The sequence below is a fragment of the Sarcophilus harrisii genome, chromosome 5, assembly GCF_902635505.1.
Source record: "Sarcophilus harrisii chromosome 5, mSarHar1.11, whole genome shotgun sequence".
Taxonomy (NCBI): Eukaryota; Metazoa; Chordata; class Mammalia; order Dasyuromorphia; family Dasyuridae; genus Sarcophilus; species Sarcophilus harrisii.
This window is the reverse complement of record NC_045430.1, coordinates 146,827,622-146,843,981: the sequence shown is the minus strand read 5'-3', so window position 1 is coordinate 146,843,981 and position 16,360 is coordinate 146,827,622. Positions and strand designations below refer to the sequence as shown.

The 16,360-nt window shown below is 33.4% G+C and overlaps 2 protein-coding genes across 2 annotated transcripts in view; one reads left to right on the top strand and one right to left on the bottom strand.

Annotated features, from left to right (window-relative positions):
• Positions 1-16,360, top strand: part of FBXL13 (F-box and leucine rich repeat protein 13) — a 247,639-nt gene that overhangs the window by 116,197 nt on the left and 115,082 nt on the right. The window contains exons 6-7 of the mRNA XM_031938696.1: positions 3,847-3,899; positions 8,378-8,478. Of these exons, the coding sequence (XP_031794556.1) occupies positions 3,847-3,899; positions 8,378-8,478 (154 nt within the window). The remainder of the gene's footprint in view (positions 1-3,846; positions 3,900-8,377; positions 8,479-16,360) is intronic.
• LRRC17 (leucine rich repeat containing 17) overlaps positions 1-16,360 on the bottom strand; it is a 53,248-nt gene that overhangs the window by 35,911 nt on the left and 977 nt on the right. The window lies entirely within an intron of this gene.

Here is a 16,360-nt window from a genome sequence, read left to right as displayed (position 1 = left end):
CATTTTGTGATTTTTATGTTCTGTTACATGATCTGTTTTTGTGTAGATACCATATGTTGTTGAGAAAATGTATATTCATTTTTGTTCCCATTCAGTTTTCTGCAAAGGTGTGTCATATTTAACTTTTCTATATTCCATTTACTACTTATTACAAATAATGAAATCTATGTGATAAAAAAGAAAAATATGGCCCTCTTACCAAAGAATCAATACCGCAAGCCAGGGCCTGAGTTAATAGACCCAGTCTTTGATAAATATAAACTATCATGTTACCATTGATTTTGATATTAGTAAGTATGATTCTTATGTAACAGGGAGAATTGGCTTTTATGAGAATGCACAGTAGGCATAACTGATGTGGACTATGGAGCATTGTGCAGACATTTAATAACTGATCTCAGGTCTGCTCACCAACTACATACTGAAGAAACAAATTTTTGATTGGCTACTTAGCCAGAACTAAGGTATATTCAAAAGGTGCTAAAAGGCCAAAATAAGTTTCCTGCTATTTCCTGGATTCTGATGAGAGAGAGATCCAGTTTCTGAAAGGAGTTTTAGTTCTTTCCCCTCTCAGAAGTGAATATAGACCATAAATACAGAGTTCTGTTTTTCTCTTTGCATTTCTTTTTCCACGTTTTATGTGAGCATATCCTGGAGACATCTATGACCTGCTAAACATTGAGAGTTCAGAATGGTGAGATGTCAGATGCCCAGGAGGTAAGACTCTATCCTAGATAGTGAGGGGTAAAATCTCTAGCAACCTGTTTGACCCAGCATTTATTGAAGGGCAGCCAGGAGGGGGCCACAGCAGTTCATCTACTGATCATGTCACATTTGCAAGTTAATTTGGGAGCAAATGCCTTATAGCAACCACTTTAATTTGGAGTCTACTTTCTCAAGTATTGAAGATGTTGTATCAGTGAAAATGTATGTTAATTGGTTAAATGATATTGAGGTACTAATCACTAGTGTTTGACATTAGAAAGAATAATTGGAATGGGGATTCAAATTCATACTTTTAGAGAAGAATTATACTGCTTCTGCAGGATCTGGAAAGAGAGATGCAGTCTTACTCTGGGAGAACTCACTTGTTAGTGTAAGTAGAGGTTCAGATAAGAATTTTCTGAGGTTACTTGGGCTATGAGAAGTGAATGAGATTTTTATGTTTATTTCCTTGAAAATCATAAATTAACTATTAATTAGTGGCAATACCTTTTACAACCCAGCAAACAGAAAAAGCATTGTCAGTGGGAAATATACACCTAATAATCCAGTTATCTAAACAGGATATCTCAGTTAGCAATTTCTCATTTGCTGGTTCATATCTAGATCCTGTTTCCAAATTTTAAGTGTCCCTAAGGCTCTTTCTGATGCTCCTTACTGCCCTTTCTCTTCCCTGACTCTCCTGATGACCTCATTGGCTCCATTGGGTATAATTATCTTCTCTTATGCTGATGACCCTCAGCTCTAAGTACCTGGTCTCTCCCCTGAACTTTAATCCTGTATCATTAATTGCCTATTAGACATTCAAACTAAAAGAGAAATTTCCCAAACCCACTCTTCTTTCAAACTTCTCTACTTCAAAAACACTTCCATTCTTCCAGTTTTTCAGGTGTGTGATCTTGGAATTTTCTCAACTTCTCCCTCTCTTTTCCCCCACATAATACCACATAATGCTTTTGATTCCTGCTCTCCATTCACACAAGTATAACATTAGGTTGGTCCTTTATCACCTCTCACTAGTTTTATTGCAACAGCCTTCTAATTGGTCTTTCTACTTCCCCATTTTAGTCTGTCCTTCTCATTGTGGCCAAAGTAATGTTCTTCAGTCCAGATGGGTCTATGTCATTCCCTTGTCAGCCAATTCTAATATCCCCCTATTACCTGTAGAATCAAATATAGACTCCTTTTTTAGCTTTTGAAATTCCTTACAACTTGGGTAATAACTTATCTTTACAAATTCATTTGGACATTACTTCTCTACTGTGTTGCAATCCAAACTGCCCATCTCTCTATTCCTCACACATGCTGCTGCACTAGGGGCCCTCCATATCTATAACGTTTTTCTCTTTCACCTTTATCATATGAGATTCCTTTTTTCAAGATTCAGCTGAAGTACCATTTTCTTTATGAAGCTTCTCTGATATCTCCAATGGCTAGATCCTTCTCTCTCTCAAACTATTTTGTATTGAACTACTTTGCATTAATTCTCTTTTAAATTTACTCTGTATGTATAATATATTTATATAATGTCTATAATTTTGTATTTTCTTGCTTTGTGTTTTATTACAATATAAGCTTCTTGCAGATAGAGATTATTTCTTTCATCCCGTTTGTATTCCCAGCACATATTACAGAACCTGGCACAATACTAGACCTTAATAAGTACTTATTGATAAAGATAGAATCTTTGAAACCTAATTTTAAAATTAAAAGGATAGTTTCACCAGTTTCAGGCAGCTGTTCAAACCTGTAAAAATATTTTTCACCCAAATCCAGTTAACATGTATTGCTTTTGGAATCTATATTTTCCTTATGTTGTGCTACTGAAGACTTCCAAGATCAACATTTCTTTCAAAGGTCTCTTTCTTTCTTTTTCTTTTTTCTTAATTTTTTTTTTTTTTTGGTTCTTTTAACACCCTTCTGGTTTGCATCATTAATTTAGGAAGTGATTCACTTTTTATAGTGGAAGAAATGTTACTTAGGGTAGAATTATAATTAAGTAAATAAATGAAAGATGTGTCATCAATGAAAGGAAGTCCTGGTATAGGAACTTCTATCAACAAATAGAAACACAGTTAGCACTAAGTAATAAGCCCTAGGGAATTGCTTGAGGCAATATAGTTTAAGGAACTTGCCCTGAGTCACACCTCTAGTAAGTGTCAAGAGATAGGATTTGAATCCAAGCCCAGCATTCTATCTGCTATATTATGCCTCTTTGTGTTTCTAAATACTTATAATTATTAATATAATTTTTCTTATTGAGATTTGTATTGATATGAAAATACCTGTTATCTATGAGTTATTATATTTCTACCTTGTGCTAACCTACCTCACTTTGTTGCTGGACCTAAAATACTTGCTTACCCTAGTCAAAATCCTGCTCATCTTTTAAGGCCTAATTTAAGTGTAGATTACTCCATGATTCTTCCTTGATGACTTTGGATGGAAGTGATTTTATTTTCCCCTGAAATCTGTGACCCTCATATGGTATTTCTGCATAATATAATATATTAGAGGGGTGGTTTTTAAAAAATATTCATATTTTGATTTCTGGATAGATAAAAGTTTCTCTTGAACAGGAACTGTCTTTGAATTTTCCTTCCTGCCTCTTCCCTTTTACTACAGTCACCATGCTTGGCCATGGTAGGCACTTGCTAAAGCTGAAGATTTTGCTTGTAGTTGTTTTTTTTTAAATAATGATTTGCAATTTGCCATTGAGCAACTTATATAAACTGGCTTTTTTTGGTGAATAGAGAGTTTTGTGCCAAATTTCCAAAATGTATTATAAAAATATAAAAGCTAGTTTTATTGAAGTTGTTTTGAAGGTTCAAGATTGTGGTGTGTGCTGCTATCCGGAAATAAATAATTTCTTTCTTTCTACTTACTCTTTATAATCTTCATAAAATTATAAGTTTGCATATTATAATTTTAGGCAAGAAGAACTACATCCTTGGAAAAGCAGACATATATTTAGAATGGATTGCTTGCCAAAATTTCTTTTCTTATTTTCTAATGAATGCACTACATTTCATGGGATCTTATTCTTTTTTCATATTCTTGAAAAAAATAAGTTGAAATGTGTACAATAAATGTTATAATAACTTGTCATTTATTTTTCACTAGATCAGTGTAAAAATTTACAAGAACTAAATGTTTCTCAATGTGAAGGACTAAATGTGAGTATTAATCTTTTTTTGTTTATACAAGCATTTGGTGCATATATATGTGTGAGTGTGTGTGTGTTTTGTGTGTGTATGTGTATATGTGAGTATGTATGTGTGTGTATTGAAAGAGAGAGAGACAGAGAAAGAGAGAGACAAAGAGAGAGAATGAATTAGCATTTTCAATTTGGAGTATCAATATATGTTTAGGAATGCTACCAAAAGAAAGTTATACTCTATGTATTTATTTTGAAGGCTGGAGGTTAATTCCATGAGAGAAAGGCAAGCTGTTTAAAATTGGCAAGAAATTTCTATTCCTATATTTACTATAAATAGTAATCTCAAAGGAATGTGCCTATTGCTATCAACACTGACAAATGTATATGAGCCAAAAATTACTTTAAAATGAACCATCTTTATAATTTTAGGCAACTCTCTAAGACTATGAGTTGCAGAAAAATGACCAATTAGCATTCGCAGAAGGAATATTCATATTATGTGTTCCCTATATCAAAGAAAACTGGTTAAATATATAAATATAGATATCTGTCTAAATGTACATATATCTATGTGTGCATACACTCATATATGGAAATGGGCCAGACTCTCCATTTCCATAGCACTTATGACTATTTCCATAACTAAATTGGTTGTCAGTGATCTGCATAAGACCTAACCCTCTCATCCATGGAATTTAGTATTACATTGATCAAACCTCTCTGGGCCTTAATAGATGATCTTTATAGCTTGATGTGGCTAAAGAAACTCCCCATCTGGTGGTTAGTTTTCTGGCAATGAGCTTCTCTGAATTTAGCTAGGCTGAGCCTTGGATGAGTAAAACATAGTCCATCATTAGCCCCATCCTCCACATTTTCCCAACTTAAACAGGCCTGTCCATATGTGAACCCTATAGTCATAGACTTTGAAAAAGCAAAGTAAGCTTCCTGCCACAATGAAGCATCCCAATAGGATTTCATTGTAAGGCACCATTCATTAAAATAAGTATAAGGAATAGATTGGTCTAATGCTGGTTCATTTGCCCCTTGATAAATTTTTGGGGAGATAAGAATGAAGACAATTTTTTAAGTAACTAGATTGTTAATTAGATATCTGTTCATTTAAAAAAGATTACTGTTATATGAATTGAGAGATGCTATATCTAAGTTTGAATTCTGAAAAAACCAAGTGCTTTAAGGATTTATTTTCTCAATTTATTTGTGAAACAGATAATCAGAGCCACTTCTTATCTTTTTTATAGAGATATTTGTGTGTGTGTGTGTGTGTGTGTGTGTATTTAGAGGCATAGATACATATATAGGTATATTTGCCTATTTTACACACACACACACACACACACACACACACACACACCATAGCCACAGATTCCCTGCCTCATCTACTACCTCGGCTTGTGTTTCCTAATATGGAAAATAAATTCAATTTTTTTCTCAATATAACTTCCTTCCTGATGTTTGATAATTATCAGTAGCAGTAGTGCTACACCTCTCAAAGGCTCATAAGAGATGATGACAAAGCATTCAGATTTTTAATAAGCCATTTCTACCAAAAGTTAACAACAGGGTACATAATCATCCATGTGACACATATTGTCTTAAGAGTCTACTGTGTACATGGAACTGTTCTGAGTGTTGCAGGAATATTAAAAAAAAACTTGATTCAATTTAATTCAACAAATATTTACTAACTAGACATGATATACAAGGAATCACAGATCTTTGCCTTTCTGAGAGCAGTGACGACTGGTCCTCTTCAACTACTTCTATCATTTCTCCAGAGATTTTCTACTAAGAAACTGCTGCTCTTGAATTATACTCTTGGCTACTAATGGAGCAGTTATGGTGGTCTCCCTTTTCACAGCATCTGGCAGCAATTTCCTCATATAATCCACCCTATCCTCCTCATTTTGATGGTAAAAATGTTATTTTTAAGTGCAGAGAAAAAATACAGATACAGTGTGTATACACATAATTTTCAAGTGTTTTTTAACTGTTCAAAGCCTTCTCTCTTCCTTCCCTGCTGCCTACTAAATTTGTGGATTTAAATTAGGTACTGTATTTATACTCATTAACATAGATAGAAGGAACATCTGTTGGGCAGCCAGTGGATAATATTACCAAGATTTGGTGTTGTAAGAATCCTTGGATGTTACCTAATCCAAGCCCTTATTTCACATATGACATAATGGGCTCCAGAAAAATTAAATGATTTACTCAGGGACACACAAGGAATATAGCCTAGTGACATTTGAAACTGGACATTTGACTCCAAACCTAGAAATCTTTTTATTATGCTGTTAAGTCACAGATAATTTCTTTGAAGTGAATAGGCTGCTTCTTTATGTTGATATAGTTCCCAGAAGGATACACTGTAAAATTTAGAGACATCAGTAACTATGCAGAAAGCTAGATCAGAAAGAGGAGTTTGATTCTTTTTTTTTTTTTGTATTGTTACTTTTATGCAAAATGTAAATGTTTCCCCTATCAGAAAGACAAAAATTTCTCTCCCTCATTCTCCAGATATTTTCCTCTAGCTTTAGTTATTTCTGCCAAATCTCCTTCATCTATTGATTGATTCATTCATTTAGCAAGTATTTATTGAACCTACTGTGTGCTTGGCCCTATGGGGAAGAGCTATGTGTATAAGACTTAGGGTTTTTTAAATAATTGGGTATTATGTCTCAAGTAAATTTAAATATTCCTTGAATTTGCCAATCTGGTGAGAAAGTCAAACCTCAGTGACATCTGCATCAAATTTGAAAACATCAAAGTACTTACCAACTATAATTTCTAATAATATGTGGTATTGCTAATTTCATCCAGATTTTACTATTGTTCTCAGTGAAAAAGGCATTTTAAATGCAAACTTACATTTAAAGAACTATATTCATTCAAAGGCTTCAATTTCTCACAGAAACTTGTCTAATGTTTTATGTTAAAAAAAATTCAAAGAGCATAATAGACAAATTTGCAAACTGTTAGAGGCCTCAGATATCTGTTTATTGATGTAGTCTTTCTGTGCATAGTCAGCTTGAAGACATTTCACAAGTCACTCGAAATTGAGGGTATAATTGATCTTAACTTGTTTTGACATCTGTCTATTGTAGAAAGGAGTGGATTGCTCTCTAGTTTGACTTACCTCAAAGAGCTGTCATTATGTGGCAGATGAAAAATTCCTATCTCCTACTGCTCTTTGCTGAGAGGCCACATACTTTTTTCTTCTCTATTTCTGTACCTGAAGAAGTTTGTAAGCTAATATTCTTGTTTTCCTTTTGTTCTCTATTAGTTTGCCTTTCTAGTACCTTTCATTGAGGACCAAGGCAATCTAGTGCTTCCAGTTGGTATAGCATTTTTAAAAACATGCTTAGTTTTCCATTCACTCCTCTCAGATCACCAACTTTCTGTTCTTCTTTTTTCCCACAAAAATCATCCCACAATCTTTCTAGTTCATTCTACCTGTAACCAAAGATGGGTAGCAGTGTCCAAATACTTCACAAAGAGGGAATCTTGCAATGCAACAGAACTCCCTGTCGATCGATGGTAATACTATAATTTTGAACTTTTTGTTGTTTCATATGTAGGCAGTTTTTATATCTTTATAGCTAAGGTAATTTGACATGTGACACCTAAACACTTACCTTCTTATCCGAGAGCTGATGTTTTTAGTATTTTAAATTTAAATGAGTAATTGGTATCGCAGAGGAATGGTATGGATCATTTGCAAATAAATTTAATAAACTGAATAAATATAGCTATAAGAAAAAGTATAGTTTTCCATTCAAAAGCAATTAATATCAATATGAATTAGCTAACATAGGCTGAAAACTGAGTTGTGCTATATAAATATGAAGCAGCATAACAGAACTGAAGTTATATCAAGCCAAGACCTAAGAATTAATCTATGACCTTGGACAAACCACTTGACTTTTCTAAGGCTTCATTTTCTTGTAAAATGGAGATTTATTATCTGTTTGTTTTTCAGTAGTTTTTGACTTTTTGTGATCTTATTTGGGGTTTTCTTGCCCAGAGATCTTAGAACAGTTTTGGCCACTTCCTTTTCTAGCTCATTTAACAGATTAGGGAGCTGAGGCAAATAGAGTGAAGTGACTTTCCCAGGGTCACACAGTAAGTATCTGAGGCCAGATTTGTACTGAGAAAGATGAGTCTTCCTGACTTCAGGTTTGTCACTCTATCCACTGTGTTACTTAGCTGCTCAAATGGACATAATATTCATAATAACTAACTTAGAGGATGTATAAGGATTGAACAAGTTAATGCATTCAATGTACTTTATCAATCTTAATGTGATTATATAATATCATCTCTCTCTCTGTGTTGTTGTTGTTGTTGTTTTGTTTTTTTTTGCTAAGAATATAAATATGTATTCCCTTAAGAGAGGAATAGAAGAAACAGGGAGAAAATGGGAAGGCTACAAATCATATTAGATTTTGATGAGGATTTTTTGTTTCTCTTTAGGATGATGCAATGAGATATGTGTTAGAAGGCTGCCCATCTCTTATTCATCTGAATATAGCTCATACAGATATTAGTAATGGAACACTAAAACTACTTTCAAGGTAATTTGATTAAGAAACAAGTGACATCAAGTTTACTAATGCATTTGCTTTCATTAAGAACTATGGCATTTATCCTGAATGTTCTGAAAGAGATCAAAGCTTTATAAGAGAATCACCAACTGTGACTCATTTGCATGTTTTATGTTCATCAGTTTGTGCTTCCGAGAGTCTCAGTTCTCATCGATCAATAGTGATAGACAATTCCATGCATAAAATGGATAATGTTTTATGAATGATTTTTCAATAACATAGGCTTGTTAGAAAGAAACCATTAGCAATTGATAAAATTATCAAGTCATGCTCCAATTCGTAATATTTAGGTCTCCATTTGAAGTACAGAATTAAATGAAATAATGGGAACTGGAGAAAATTCAAATTAGAGATTAAAAGAGCTACTTGAATGTAAGATTGCAAAATATAAGAATGGACTTCTAAGAGAGATGATATAATCTATTTTTCTGGAAAGGTTAAAGTAGAGGATAGGAAACCATTTTTACATATGTTTGATATAGAACCTTCTAATATTCTTCTACACTTTCTGACTTGAGTACTACTTTTTGTATATTCCCAAGTCCAGAAATATCTGCAAGGAAAAAAAATTCTTAAGTACAATCTTAATTGAAGGTAAAATGATGGAGTAGATGATATTTTAAATTTCTATCTACCAAACACTGTGCTAACCTCTAACATTGCTCTAAATATTCCAGGTGGCAGAGAAAGGACTGTGGACACTGAATGTGGATCACAACATAGTATTTTTACTTTTTTGTTGTTTGTTTGCATTTTGTTTTCTTTCTCATTTTTTTACTTTTTGATTTGGTTTTTCTTGTGCAGCATGATGATTGTGAAAATATGTAGAGAAGAACTGCACATATTTAACATATATTGGATTATTTGCTGTTTAGAGGAAGGGATAGGGAAGGGACAGAAAAAATTGGAACACAAGGTTTTGCAAGGGTGAATATTGAAAATTATCCATGCATATGTTTTGAAAATAAAAAGCTTTAATAAGAAAAAAGAAATATTCCACCTGGAAGAATTAAAGAGAAAAACGATAGCTCTGTCTCTGAGACAGGAGAAAAGGAAGATATGATGGGTGAGATTAAAAAATATGTTGATGCATTACCTATATCAGATCACTTGCCATCTCAGAATGGGGAGAGGGAAAGAAGAAAGGGATAGAATTTGAACTCCAAACTAAAAAAAAATTCCTAATAAAAATTTTTTAATGTATGTAAATAAAAAATGAAATATTATTTTTTAAAAGATATGTTGAAGTGTAAAGAAAAGAAATTGAGACATTTCACATCAGGGGTTGTCAATAACACCTCACAATTAGAGGAGGGAGAAGTGAATTTGGGAACCTAAAGACAGTAGAAAGGATGTGGAATAGCTGGGAAAATTAATATGTATTTGCAATATTTTTCCACTTGTATGGAGAAAGGTAAGACTTACAGCTCCTTAAACAATAGAAAGACACTTCCTTAAACCAGTAGAAACAAAAATTAGTTCTCTGAAAATTCATCCTCTAGTTATATTTTTACATATAAGACACTAAGGACTCATATAGGCATTTCTGAACAGTTGACAGCAGTCAGTTAGATTTATGATAAAAGATTTGCCAAAGAATGTAATTTCAGGATGAATTATAATGATCATGACATAATTTTTTATTGTCACCAGAAAAATATAGCCCTTCATTGCATAATTTGTCACATATATGTAATATATAAATTTATAGTTAATCACAACCCAAAACTAACATAGCATTCATCAATTTTTAGGTAAAATTTTATACACATAACTTTTTGGGGGGTTCTAAAGACATGAAAAATGTCAAAGAGGCTTTATGTGTGATTAGAATGTGGTATTTTAAAATTTTGCAGAAAAAAAAAGTAGATGAGATGTAAATAAATAGAATGTCTGTTATCCAATAGGAAAACCTAATTTTACTATTCTTTGTTTTAAAGAAATGCTTTTTTCTTCTAGTTGTGATTTGTATCATAATTTTTTTAAAAAAATGTAGTATATAAATCTTACATGAGACTCGATGTAGTATAACGGATGGGGAAAGTCAACCTGGGAGTCAGGAAGACCAGGCTTCAAGCTCTGTCTCTGCCAGAAACTGAATGTGTGACTCTGGGTCACTTAACTTCTCAGTTCTCCAGGCAGTTCTCTTAAGACTGTGAGTTAAAGAGGAGAGGACCTGCATTAGAGGAGGGAGTTTTCTCACAAGTTTGTTCTGTATACTAGCAATATGGTCCAAAAAAGTTAAAAAAAAAAAAAAGTAAAGCAAACCTAAGATACAAATACATATTTATTTCTTAATTATTCAGGAGAGGAATAGAGTAATAATCTATCCAGTCTGCTCTCTTCTGTTTTATATTTTTGGGACAAATTATTCTTTGTCAATATCTGTTCCAGAAAGTGATTGAGATGAAAAAACATAAAGGAAACATAAATCAATTTAAATGTTGATTCCTGAATTTATATCTCAATCCCTCTCTCAAGAAAATTTTTTCCTGAATTATTTAGAACCTTAATGTAAATGTTAAATATCATGTAATCCATCTTTCAGCATGGTAGCGTTTTCTCTTGCCTTTTAAATCTCCTTTCCTCTTCTTGCAGGTAGTTAATAAATATTGTTGAATTGAATTGATAATCTTATTGTGTCCCACAGGTCCCATTCTTACTACTCTGTAGACTCCTCCATTTATATCTTCTTGTTTCTATCCTTAGTACATTTCCAGTTACCTAGCTGACATTTCTACTCACATTTCAAACTCATAATGTCTAAAACTGAATAAAAGGGGCAAAAACTCTGCTCTTCTTCCTGATCCTCTATTATTGTGAATAGTGCTCCTGATTACCTGGGGCTCAAAAATAGAAATTATTTTTTATTCCTCCCTTTGCCTTGACCCTCACCATTCAATCCATTTCCATGACCTGTTAATTCTTCCTTTGCCACATCTTTCACATTTATCACCTCCTCCTCCTTTTCTTACCATCACCCTAGTTCATGCCCTCAGTAGCTTATGGCAAAAACCTTCTAACTGGTTCATCGACTTCCATTATACCCTGTGTACACTTCTTCCATATTCATTTTCCTAAAACATAGTTCCAATCATGGTATATTTGTACTCAGAAGTCTTCAGTGGCTCTGTAGCTGGCATGCAAGGCCCTTTACAATCTGATCATAACCCATTTTTCCATATCCCCTCTGCTCTAGTTAAACTAGATCAGTCACTTTGCCCTAAACAAACTTCACATTCTCCTAGTTAGGGCTTTCTTCATGTTCTGTCCTCCCACCCCAACCTCAAATTCTTGAAGTTTATTTAAAACTTGTACTTGTCACCAGAAAAAAATAGCCCCTCATTGCATAATTTGTCATGCCTATAATATATATATATGTATATAAATTTATAGTTAATCACAACCAAAAACTAACATAACATTCATCAGTTTTTAGATAAAATTTTATAGACTATTTAAGATTTGTACTTTTTCCCATCATGGTTTCCCTTGTTTTTCCCCAGCCCAAAGCAAGTTTTCCTATTTCTGAACTCTTAGAGCATTTTGTCTGTGTCTCTTTGGTAGTACTTGTTATGTTCTCTTTTGCATTAGACCTTGTGTTTAGGTTTTCTCTCCCCTCCTACACTGTTGCTCCTTAGCATTAGCAGCCACATATTCTTCGTCTTTGTGTGTCTTGGCACAAAACACACTGAGCAAACGTTCATGTAGAGGATTTATATTAGCATTCTCAGTGCCTTGACCATAGCAGGCACATAATAAGTGTTTATTTAATGTAGGTATTAAGCAAAGTTGAAAAATTCTTACTTGGAAAGCTACAACTAACACTCAAAGGAAAATATAACATCCTTTCTCTTTATAGTGAAGCTATGTATGACCTCTTCTAAGACTATATTGAGATGGTTGTATTAATAAGCCAATGATACTAATGCTATGTGTAGAATTCAACATACATTTGAAAGTTAGCGTAGCATACTGGCTAGAGCTGATCAGACCTATCTTCCAATTCTACCTTTGACATACATTGGCTCTGTGACCCTGGGCAGGTCATTCAATCTGTCATTTTCCCAGACAATTAAGACAGTAAGTTGCAGAGAAGGTAGAAGAAATTTCTTCTATGGAGGTACAAATATGATTTGAAAAAAAAATCCAGCATTATAACTTTCTCTAAATATAAATTTGTAAAATTCAAATATATAAAAAAGAAGTGACTGAGGATTATTTATCCATAGTAGATATAAGAAGATTCTTCAAGTAGCTCCTTTCAATAATCAGGTCCTCTAATACATTTAATATAAAATTGGTTTTAGAGACAACTTTTCAAGAATTCCTCTAAAAACCAAAAAGCAGAGGTTATTTAACTAGGGACTCATCAACTTACTTTTATAATATTTCAATAACTGTTTTTCAGTATGCTCGGTCTCCTTTGTAATCCTGCATGTATTTTTTTATTTTAGGCATTTTAAAACAAATGGCACATCTTCCTCTAATTAAGAAGATTTGAATTCAAATCTTAGTTCTGATTATTTACTGGATTTGTGACACTTAATCTTTCTCAGCTTCAGTTCCCTCATATGTTAATTAAAGTTGGTTAAGATAAATAAAGATAAAAATAATAGCAACTCTAAACACAGGGTTTTTTTAAAATGAGGATCAAACGAGATAAGATATGTAATATGCTTTGTAAATTTTAAAAGCATTATATAAATGGAAATACTTATTATTATCCTTCTCCATTGATTCTTTGGGTGCATATTTATCTTCTCAGTAGATAACCCTTACTTCTATGTCGCTAACTTCAGATCAGAGCCCCCAGCTCCATAGTTTTGGGTTAAGTTGACTTTTCCACTTGAATTAAGTCCAAAACTGAGTTTGTCACCTTCTGTCCCTTTTAAGTCCTTGTTTCATCTTTTTCCTTTCTATTGACAGCACTACTGAATTCCCCTAGGCTCAAAACTGCAGAGTATTTTCCCTTTGTTTTGTATATCCAGACAGTGTTGAGATGCCATGACATGCAAGTGATTAGATTTAAGTGAGGAAGGGCTGGGTCCCCTGCCTCATTTTCTCCTCCAGAGCCCTGGGGTCCAGTGGTCAGATCAGGACTACTAGAGAGGGCCCTGCATGCAATGGGAGACTTTGGTCTTTTTAAGCTGAGTTCTTCCACAGGTCTCGGTTTGACTGAGGCAACATCCATTCAGTGATTAATGTTGTCTTCTTGATCCTACTTAAAATCACCCTTGAATTTACTCATCTCTTATGATCATCCTTCTTCCACCAAAGTCCATTTCACTTCACACCCTATTCATGGCAATTAAGTCTTTTTTCCCTAATACTAGCTTCTCTCCCCTCAAACCCATCTTACCCACTTCCATCAGATTTATATTCCTTGAACACTGTTCTCCATCTCATCATCCACCAAAGAACCTGCTGTTATTTCCTACCGTCTGAATGATTTAGTTCAGCCTAGCATTTTGGACCCTTCATGTACCTACAACACTTCTCCAATTTTCCTATATAATTCCTCCACTTAGATCATCTGACTACTTTCCCCTTGTTCCTCACACATTCATTTACATCTTCTTCCACAGACCTGGCCCTTCTCTTACCTGAAGTGCCTCCCTAACTTCAAATCCTACTTACCTCAAACCCCATTAAGCTTTCTGTACTTAATTCCCCAGGGACATTTCATTTCTCTGAATTTCAGCAGCATTTATAGAACAGCACCTACTCTAGCACTGATGTGTGCTAATCTGTTTGCTCTTCTTTTTTTGTGTGTGAATACCTTGTTTTAGCACATAGATGGTAACTCCCCCATCAACAAAGAGCTCTTTATCTATTTCTTCATTACTTCATGATAGAAGAAGTAGCTGACTTGATTTGATTATGACAAGGGACAAAGCATACCTATGAAAAAGGCCTGTTTTATTTAGATTTTCTTTAGATTCCATTTTGTGAAGCAACTACTGTGGCCCTTGAGAGATTAACATTCATATCTCAGTGTGATTACATCTGCTGTTCACAAATAAGGCCTTCCCATATAACTTCTTTTAAAAATGTAATTCCATATTACAATAATATTACTTACAATAATAACTACCTCTTATGCTGAGAATTCTCAAATCTTACTTAAAGATGTTCACCAATGTTTCTAGAAGAATAGTAGCATTCTATATATAATAGCAGCCAAAAATTAGTAATATTAAAATGAGAGGAAAAAATTCCATAAAAAACTAGGTAACTAGGAAAAGATGAAACAAAAAGTAAAAATAAAAACCAAAACAAGTCAGAAATACAATTTGAAAATGAGGGATTAGATCTTGCTCAGCAGGGGACACATCTCTGGGTCAAAACTGAGAATGAAATGTAGCAGTGTTACTTAAAATTTGCCAAGTGAGATTTCACTGTCAATTGATATTTATCCCACCATTAGGAACTATAAACCTCCAACAATCATTTCCTCTGGAAAAACTTAAAAGAAACATATTCAAGAGAAGTGCCCTGTGGATTTCTACACTTAATGGGTTTCTATTCTGAAGACAAGTCATTGGTACTCATTAGATTGGTAATTATTCAGACTATGAAAGTGCAATTTTTTTATCCTAAGAGATTTACATCTTGAAAATGGTGGATTTCATTCATTATATGGAACCAAAAGGATCAAGAGTGTTGGGCAAAATACTGAAATATCATATGAGTATCCATTCCTTTGCCTTCTTCCTAAAATATCTGCATCTGGTCCAGTCTTGTCAAATAAGTGTTGATTCTCATTTTAAAAGGCTATCATGAAGAGAGATTCCACAAGAGTGTTTGAAATTTATATATTTTACTTAATAGTTCCTGTTGTTAGATGTCCTTCATTGGGTTTAACTAGTATTTGGATATCTGAATATAGATGGAAAAAAATTGTATTTTCCCAGATCACATTTAATATTCTCTTAAGAGGAGTGAAGATGAAGTATATAGTCTTAAGATTTTATTAACAGTCCTTTGGATCATTTTAGGAGCTCCAAGCAAGGAAGGGAGTGGCCTGCACTGTTTCTGCTAATGCTATCTCATCCCCTCACTGAGTTGTTGATCTGTGTCAGAACAGTATTAAAGATTCTAAAATGTTTCATCATATGTTTTGAATACAAGAGAGAAAAATCATGTTTTGTTCAAAAAAATTCAGCATGAGTGGAGAGATCTGTGTCATGTAGATGTGTGTTGCAAATTATTGGAAATAAATAATAAATGTGTATTGTTTCATTTTTTCATTGAATAGGAATTGTTTTCTAGAATTTTTTAATAATCATTTTCCCTTGACTTTTTTTTTGTCTTTAATTTTGTTCTACAATGTTATCAATTGCAAACGCATGTTATTAGTTTCTATAACAATGACTTGTTCCTTTTCCTTAGAACTTGTCAGTAGTGGGAGTTCTTGCACTTTTTGAAATGCTAGATTTGGACTGGCTTGGAAAATTGCCCAAAGACTGTCCTGAAACTGAAAGCTCAAAGAGTACAGTAGTATAGACTCATTCTAATTACATTTTATCTCTCTGGAAGCCTTCATTTTGGTCATTGTGGCATAGCTGTAATTGCTTTGCTTCAATTTTCAGAAGATTCATAGTCTTATGATGTATTTTCTTATTTATATCATATCTGCTTTAAACTATTTGCTGTATACTATTTTAAGCTCATTTAATCATAGTACATTAGTCTTTTTCTAAGATTGGTACTAGAAATGGTTGGTAGACGCTATAAATGGTAAAAATTCATTTAAAATGATTTTTTTTTCCATTTTAAAAGTACCTTTTTAGGTTCCTTTTAAATAACCAATTATAGCTTGGAAAGACCCATGGAAACTGATCCAGTA